The sequence below is a fragment of the Petaurus breviceps genome, unplaced genomic scaffold (genome assembly GCF_028583685.1).
Source record: "Petaurus breviceps papuanus isolate PSGF00001 unplaced genomic scaffold, PetGlider_PUasm1.0 99, whole genome shotgun sequence".
Lineage (NCBI taxonomy): Eukaryota > Metazoa > Chordata > Mammalia > Diprotodontia > Petauridae > Petaurus > Petaurus breviceps.
Window position 1 is genome coordinate 24,731,482 of NW_027187465.1, and position 9,114 is coordinate 24,740,595.

The 9,114-nt window shown below is 43.5% G+C and overlaps 1 protein-coding gene across 3 annotated transcripts in view; it reads left to right on the forward strand.

Moving 5' to 3' along the window:
- KNTC1 (kinetochore associated 1) overlaps positions 1-9,114 on the forward strand; it is an 87,667-nt gene that overhangs the window by 45,925 nt on the left and 32,628 nt on the right. For all 3 annotated transcript variants that reach the window (XR_011167106.1, XM_069081465.1, XM_069081464.1), the window contains exons 37-41: positions 1,612-1,750; positions 1,912-1,968; positions 2,897-3,060; positions 4,285-4,389; positions 7,288-7,416. Coding sequence is in view for 2 of the 3 variants with exons in the window: in XM_069081465.1 (XP_068937566.1) it covers positions 1,612-1,750; positions 1,912-1,968; positions 2,897-3,060; positions 4,285-4,389; positions 7,288-7,416 (594 nt within the window). In the remaining variant the exon portion in view is untranslated. The remainder of the gene's footprint in view (positions 1-1,611; positions 1,751-1,911; positions 1,969-2,896; positions 3,061-4,284; positions 4,390-7,287; positions 7,417-9,114) is intronic.

The following is a 9,114-nucleotide window of genomic DNA, read 5'->3' on the forward strand; positions in this document are numbered from 1 at the left end:
CAGGTGCACTTTAGCCTAGGGGCAGGGAAGATCTTCCAAATTTGCATTCCCATTACAACTTGTCGGGCCTTTCTGGTGGGCTTGGGCGGGCCTGACTTGGGTGGGCCTTTCTGGGGGGCTTGGTATGTTTGGTTGATGAGTCTCCTGGGGGACCAGGAGCACAGATATATTTTCATGGGGAAGGGGGTTGGGAAGTTTCCTAAAGTGGAGGTTACCACACAGCAGGGTGCCTTACTCGGTGGCCCAGATGCCCTCAGATCAGGAGGCCTGTGCCCAGGCAGGGCTGGCTAGTCCTGCCATGGCCCCAGCACCCACCTCTTCTTACCATGTCCACTCACTCTTCCTGAATGCTTGTGCGCTCCGCACAGAGCTCTCCTTCCATGTTCTGGTCTGCCACAGCCAGGCCAGTTTCCATCCTCTCCAACATGACCATGCACCCTGGGGCTATTTCCTGAAATTCTTGAATAGAATAATAATTGTATTATTATAGAAATAAGGGACAATAAAGCAGGGAAATATGCCGCAGCTGTGTGTCCCATCACTTTGGAGGCACAGCTGTTCCTTCTCTCTTGGAATCCTGCCTAGGATTTGGGTATTTTGGCCAAATTGTCTACAATGATTATTTATCCTGACTTTCTTCCATGCCCCAGTTAGCATGTAGGAAAGAAAACAAGCAAGTGTTTATTAATTACCTACTGTGTGCCAGCCAGTCACTTTACAGTTATCTCATCTGGTCCTCGCCACAACTGTGGGAGGCAGTTGCTATCATTGGCCCCATTTTACAGTTGAGGAAACTGAGGCAGACAGGAAAGAAGTGACTTACAGCTAGTGAGCGTTTGAGGCCAGGTTTGAGTTCAGGCCTTCCTGACTTCAGCCCTGCGGCGCTGGCTGCCTCAGGTGTGACATCCAATAAACCAAGGCCTCCAGCGCACAAAGCAGCTTGTCCTGAAGAAGTTGATTTGGGAAAATTCACTGCTTATTCTTCTCCCTCATTTATGACCCAAACACATGTGAATTTCCTTGTTCTTCAGCAGAGTGAACCCTCCCTCCTGACAGGCTAGGGGAACCAGGGCATGTCTTTTGTGTTAATGTATTTTTAATATGAGAAGATGGCATCAGATTTCCCAGCAATGGAAGTGACTCATTTAACTTCATTGCATTTTAGATCTAGACTATGCAGTCTCTACATTTTACTAATGAGGAAACTGAGACCCAGGGCACTTAAGTAATTAACCCAAGGTCACACAGACAGGACAACCAGAAAGTTGGCAAAATTTTAATCCAAGCCCTTCTTTCAAGTAATAGCTCAGAAAACAGCTGCCCTTCTCTTTGCTTTTGCCCAGTTTACTTGCACAGGCTTTCCTTTTAACTCTTAGGTTGCAATAGACCCAACTCCTCTTCCCCAAGTTTAGAATAAGAGTTTACATCATATTATAGATTATAAGGTCATCACTTTTGGCATTAGAGATCATTTACATCAAGAGTTAACAATGTCTGTTTGCCCTCCCAAAAGACCAAGTTGTTTGCACTGCTATGGCCAAGCTTGGTTCGTCTGAGGGCAGCTGGGAATGTGTATGGCCTGTTTTATTTGTGTCTTCATTTGGTGTTTAGGCCCCTTTCGGAGCCGACAGAGATCCCTGCGAAGAGTGGGTTTACAGTAACTTCTTCAGTGAGGATGGAATTGTTCTGGAGTCCCAGCTGGTGCTGCCACTTACCTACGAGCTGATTTCATCTCTTATGCATGCGTCTGGTAACTTTCACTTATGTCATGATTTTTTACACTTGTCTTACTTTCATTTTAAAAAAACCTCTGAAGTGTCGCTATGTAATGTGACATCCAAATAAGCTACGTTCAATGTTTTTGTAGTTTTTCCCCTGATAATCACTCAGATTCATGTTCTCTTTTGGTAGGAGGCAGAAGATATCCTTTGGACTCATCCAGCTTGCCATATTGCCCATTTAATAAAGGTATCTGAAAATTAAAAACTTTGGTTAATATTTCCATTTTTGTAAATTTAAATGAAATCTTAAATACTAAATGGGAGGTTCACTTTCTTCACTATCATCTTTGATTGGTTCTGTTTATTTTTCTAGGGGCCTTATATTATTCAATTAACATACAAAATTTTATGAGTCAAGTTACAAATTTTAATTTCATTTCAAAGGAAAGAGATCTCTGGCTAGTGACAGTTGGTCAACTGAAATAATTGTCATTGAGCAATTCCTTAATAAAGTACCGTGAAAGTCCTTCATTATGCCACACTTAATGATGCTGTAGCTCAGATTTTCCTTATATACATAGTCATCACTATTGTCAGTATGATATCAGGGATCTTGAATGCAGATGTTAGTGTTTTCCCCCAAAGCAAGGTTAGTGTTAACTCCAAAGTGATTCTCTAAAGCTCCTTGAGTTGCAGAATGGGTGCCATCTGCATTGGTGGGTGAGTCTCCTCATCAGGACTTCCATGTGCCAGTGAAATCTTAATTCCAGCCCTGTAGCAGTAAAGTAGTTCACCACCAAAGTCTGACTCTGAAGCCTCATGGTGTCATGGAAGGACGGAGAGTCCATAGATTCTTTGTCAGCAGAGGTTCAATGATACTCTCTCTCAGTTCTCACTGAGCCAGCTTAATTTAAGTTTATGGAGGTTCATCCTTCTCAAGATCGATCTCAGGATGATGAATTCTTTTGGCCAGTGCATTGCACAAGGCTGTAGTAAGTTCTGGAGGGTTGTGCTCTTTCTTTGAAAGACAGCCTTGAGCTGTTGAAATAAATAGGTAATAAATACCTTTAAAACTGCTGCTAACAACCTGCTCTGCATTTCCCTATCACTGATTTTTTTTTTTTATGGAGGAAGAGGAGCATTTTTGACCCACCAAACTATTTGTCATTTTCCAGGAGAGAATCTTCTTTTACCGATCATCAGCCCTGTCTCTGCTGTGCTTCAGAGCCTGCAAGAATCCAGCCAGTGGGAGTTGGCTCTGAAATTTGTAGTGGTTTCCTTTGGCATCTGTTTTCAGCACGGAATGTCGAACTGCATGAATATTTCCTTGAGTGAGAAGGTAACGAGTCTGGGAGATGAATAACTGTGGATGAGGGTCGTGAACAGAGAGCTGGCCTTGGAGTTGGGAAGACTGGGTTAAAATCTAGCTTCTGGCACATCCTGGCTCCATGACCTTGGACAAGTCACTTAAATTCTCAGTGACCCTGAGGCTCTCAAGCCATTAGTAGCAGAAAAGACACCAATCCTTATGTGTGTTGGTAGGGGAAGTACCTTCTCTGAGAGCTTTCTACATTCTTGAGGCTTGGTCCCACCGAAAGTACAAAAATAAGATCTGTTGAAAAGAGGAATTTGGACACATTGCCTAATTAGTCTGGCCTCCATGATGAGAGAATTCAAAGTTTTTTTCTCTCTCTTAACTGGTAATGTGACCCAAATTCCTATTATAGTCTCCCTAGTTTATGGCTTAATTTAAATGTTCAGAGACCTAACAATTCTGAAGGACAAACTGTTACCTTGGCTGGGGATTTCCTTTCTCAGATGGCATTGCCAGTAGATAGCCCATTCCTTTACATTAGCATTTATTAAGTTCCTCCTGTGTGCTGAGCTCCTTTAGGTTTTGAGGATTAGTTCCTTAAGGATATTCAAGATTCGTTCCTTTTGGAATTATAGATAGAATAATGAAAGACCTGGGTTCCAGTCCTGTCTCTAATACTAGCTGTGTGACCCTGGACAAGTCATTTAATCTCTATGAACTGCAGTTTCCTTATGTGTAAATGGCGATATTGATGGCACCTGCCCTATGGGGTCATTGCAAAGGTCAAATACAGTGCTCAGTGAATCCTTGGTAATTAATCAGGTGACTATGTTGGGCATCACCTCAAGTGAGGTCTGCAAGGTGGTCACTATTGGTTGTCCTGAGTGAAGGGGGTGGGGAATCATCGCTTCTAGGTAATGATAGTAGCTCTCCTTTCATAGCCCTGTGACTACTCTCCTGGAGTAGTCAGTCAACAAGCTTTGTTTATGTGCCTGCTGTGTGTAAGGGATCGTAATTCCAAACATTACAGAGGAGTCCTTGGAAACAGCAGGGGCTTAATAGATGCAGATGCTGATTCAATGGACAACCTTCATTCTTACTCTGATTGAATTACCTAAGGTTCTGGAATCTTGTGTGCTGTTCAGTCTCCCCAAAAGGATGTTCTGAGAATACACCTGGTTGCATGAACTTAACGTTTAACATTGCTGTCTTCTCCCTGCAGTAGTAACTCTGAATCTTTTCTTAAAGCTGTATGAAGAGAAACTGTTAATCAATACAAAAAGTATTATTGTTGGCTTGAAAGAAAAATCCACGGCCTTGATCAGAAAAGATGCTACCTCCCTGTTACACAAAGTGAGTATCTTTGGTGGGAATCACTCCTTCGAAGGTTATACTTCTCCATGTAGCTCTGTGTCTTCTGGACTTTTAAGAATTTATCTTTAAGGCATTTTATCACAAAGATGGCATCATGAATAGAGAGGGGTGGTGTGGCCCAGTGGACAGAGAGCTGGCCTCCAGCCACGAAACGGGGGTTCAAATCTCATCCCTCCACATGCTGGCTCTGTCACCCTGGCCAGTCACTTCACTGCTCAGGTCCCTAGACAGCTCTTGGGAGATGCTAGGTTCTGTATGGACGGGAGGTCAGCCTGCCTTGGCGGATGGCGCTTCTTTACTCTGAAGTATCAATGAAAACAACAGCTTCAGAGTTCCCCTGTTGCAGCCATTTTATTTTATTTTATTTTTTTTAAAGCAATCAGGGTTAAGTAACTTGCTCAGGGTTACACGGCCAGTTATTTCTGGGTGTGGTGCTAAGTATCTGAGCCCGGATTTGATCCCCAGGGCATCCCAACACTGGAGCTGGTGCTCTTACTTGCTGAACCACCTGGCCTCCCCTAAGCAATCGGGGTTAAGTAACTTGCTCAAGGTTACACGGCCAGGTGTTTCTGGGTGGGTGCTAAGTATCTGAGCCCGGATATGATCCAGGTCATCCCGACACTGGGGCTGGTGATCTTACTCGCTGTGTTACCTGGCCACCCCATTCTGTTTTTTTTTTTACTCTAGCTAATAGAACTTTCTAATTGTCCTGGACAGTTACTCCTGAATGAGGTTCAATGGAAAAAAACCTTGAATTGGCGTGAGATTTGTAATTGTTTTTAGTTGTTCAGTTGTGTCCAATTCTATGTGACTACACTGTCCGTGGGGTTTTCTTGGCAAAGGTACTGGAGTGATTTACCATTTCCTCCTCCAGTGCATTAAGGCAAACACAAGTTAAGTGACTTGCCCAGAGTCATCCAGCCAGTACATGTCTGAGGCTGGATTTGAACTCAGGTCTTCCTTACTCCAGGCCTAGTATTCTATCCACTGAGCTAACCTAGCTGCCTCCTTTGTGAGGACCTGAGTTCAAATTTTGGCCTTGTTAACCTGTGTGACATCGAGCAAGTCATTTGACTTAGCGGGACTTCATTTTCTCATCTATAAAATGAATGGGTCATGCTGACTTCCCTCTGAGGTTCCCTTCAGCTCTAAACCCATGATTAGGATTATTAATATTGAGCTTTATAAGTAGTATTTTTCACTTTCCCCCTTCCCACCAGCACAATTATTTGCTCTAAGGAATAGTTCCATTCTAGCAAAGTCAACTATAAAGCAAATTTCAGTGAAGGGAATCATTGGCTTCCTTCATAAAAGCAGATCCACATTCCAGTGGAACAATTCTCCTAATAGACATTTGCTGGACCCTTTTGATGAAGAAGCGGTTTAGCACTGTGGTGTGCCCAGCATTTTAGTGTTCAGTCTTTAAATGTACCATTCAGTTCTTAAGTACTGACTCTGAGCTCTAAAGACAGAAAAGAGTTCCTGTCCTTTACAAATTTACATTGTGTTGAGGAGGGGAGTGAATGGGGCAGGGAATTCCAATGGAGAGAGTTACCTGAGGGTAGATAAGTTCTCTGTGGACCAAAGAGCAGGAGGCATTTGTCATAGTGAGGTTTAGAGAGAAGCCAGCCCCATGAGGATGGGTGGAAACGCCTGCACAGCTTTCCCACACTCCTCTTGGTGAGGAAATCGAAAGAAAGTTAATGAAGTATTCCTCTGAGCACCAGGAGGAATGGTGCAGCCAAAGGCAGGAAGAGTCCAGTAACTAGTCAGCCTTAGCACAGGCCTAGAGGCCAGCACAGGTAGTCTCGATAGATGACTGACTATGCCCATTGATGAACTGGGAATCCTCAGTCACAGAGAGATGGATTTACTCCCTGGGATTTTTATGGTTGCTATGAAATTATCAGGGTTTTGAATTATCTGCTCACATAAGTCCAAATGTAGAATGCTCTCATAAAGTAGAATTTCTTTTAAAAGAAAAAAAATATCTAGGTAAAAACTGAAAAATCACACCAATTCATGGGCCATATTCTGGTTTTGTTCAAGTCAGATTTGGGAGAAAAGGTTGACCTATATTCTGACCAACGTAGTGTTTTGTGCCATAATCAGTCCATCTGTATCATAATCTGATAAAGACTATTCCACTGTCTTCTCCCAGTTTCGTAGCCATCTGTAGATAACACTTATGTCCCTCTGGACAACAGGGTTGATTTTTTTCCCCCTCCCATGCTAGGAGATCCTCTGCTTCCATATTATGAACTCCCCAGATTTAGCTTCTGCTTTCACTGGCTGGGATCTTTTTAATGTCTTGAAGAGCAGGGATGCAGTATCATATTGGGCCCTTGAATTCATTCATGCTTTCTAGCCTGAAAAATCCGATACGTTTTCAGTTGTATGAAACCAATTATTGTCCATAGACCATTTCTAAAAATCTGACATTGTAGTTATTGAATCCATTCTGCATTGACCCCTTCCCCCAAAGCTCTCCAACTTTATTGTGCTTTTGTCTATTTTTACAACATAGGATTTATTCTATTATATTGTACTTATTATATTCGTTTCATCTGACCAAACACTCTTTAAAGGTTTGCTCTGTATGGAGCAGCTTGCTCAGCACCAGAGATGCAGAGCTTGGGTAAGGTGAGCTTTGCTCCTTCAGGGAGTTTACAGTTGAGTTGTATAGCTTTTCTTAACTTCCAGTGAGTGATGGAGAACATCGGAACAAGCTAATGGAAGCCATAACTGCAAATGAGGATGAATACTCCTTTTCCTTGTGTTCGGTCTCATAGACAACACATAATTAGATTAGTAACTAATAGGTCCTTAGAAATGTACTTGTGTTAATGGGAAGATTTTGCTGCTTTATTCCTCTAGGTATTTAATTGTCGTCTGGTGGATCTTGACCTGGCTCTGGGTTATTGCACGCTTTTACCCAAGAGAGATGTCTTTGAAATTATCTGGAAAGTTATTGACACCACATGGCAAAATTACAACAAGATTTTGGTATGGCTAAGAAAAGAAATCCTTTGTTCCATTCACATGTCAATCCATAAGCATTCAAAGCTTCTACTCTACCTGGTACTAGGAGAGGTGAATGGGTGAATAAGTAATTAGGGACAGAGGGCCCTAGCACCTGGGGGCATCTGGAAGGACTCCTGCAGAGTGTTGTCCTGGAGCTGTGCCTTGAAGACACTGAAGCAGAGTTGATTCAGATGTGCACTCCAGGCATGCAGGAGGGCAAGTGCAAAGGCAGAGAGGTGGGACGTGGTGCTGTGTGTGCGAACCATCCAGAAGGCCAGTTTGGTTGGACTGTCGCATACTGGGAGGTGACAGATAGGTCAAGACTAAGGGGAAAAGCACTCTACAAGCTAAACTGTAGAATTGTCTGAGCTCAGAGGTAACCCCCTCCAGGATAGTGAGCAGAAGAGGGATAGATGGTGAGATCATGCTTCCAGAAAGTGACTTTGGCAGCAGTGTGGATGATGGCCTGGGCCGGGCAGGGGAGTGCTAGAAATCAGTGATGGGGCCGTGAGGCTGCACTTCTGACTCCTCTGTGAAGGCCAAATTCCAGCCATCCTGATTTAAAAAAACAAATGCAAGACATGGTGTCAGATTCGCACCATCAGAAAGCGATCTTGTGGGAAAGCAGAGTTCTTGTAGATGTGGAATGGGCTGAGCAAAGGGGGGCGCATAGAGAACTGAGAATGGAGAGTGGTATTAGGGTCTGCACAGGACTTTCTCTATGGGGGAAACCTCTTCAATCCGCCCCTGGGCCACTTTTCACACTGGAAGTACCCTTCCTCCCTGGGGCCTCACCTTCTGATTGAGCAGTACCTCCTAGAACCTCTAATTGAAGGAAGAAGCTGGGCCAAATATAGCTTTACCGCAGTCCAGGCTGGACTGCTAACTCGCCTCCATGGAACTTTCTTTGTCACACCTCTCTTCTCCTGCTTTTCAGACCCTTTTTATGTGTTGGCTTCCCTATTAGAATATATTGAGGGCAGGAACTGTTTTTCTGCTTCTGTGTGCATTCCCAGAGCTTAGCCCTGGGACACAGCAAGCACTTAATAAAGGCTTTTTGATTAATTGATTGGGAGTCATTAGGGTGGAGAGAAGAGATCTAATGTGAGAGTTCTTGTGGAGGAAGATGGGCTGCTGATTGAGTATGTAAGATCCTCTGAGGACCCCTTCAGTTCTAAACCCATGATTACAGTTACTATTGAGTGTTACACATAGCGTTTCTCTCCTTCCTCCTTCCCACCAATGGTTATTTGCTCTGAGGAATAGTCCCATTCTAGCAAAGCCAACTATATAACAAATTTCAGAGAAGGGAATCCCTTGGCTTCCTTTATAAAAGCAGAACCACATTCTAATGGGAGAATTCTCCTAATAAATATTTGCTGGACCCTTTTGATGAAGAAGCAGTTTAATACTATGGTACCGTGTTTCCCCGATAATAAGACACTGTCTTATTATTTTTTTGGACAGAAAAACACCAGAGGGCTTATTTTCAGGGGAGGGCTTATTTTAATGAACATTGACAGCAATTTTAATAAACAGGTAAATGTGAACAAAAAAATGTACCTTTATTCAATAAGCAAATCACTTGGGGAAGAACACAGGATGACGCACTCACTGCTGCAGCTCTGATTGGATGCAGCTCGGAGCGCAGCATGCGTTTCACGGGGCGGGGGGGGGGGG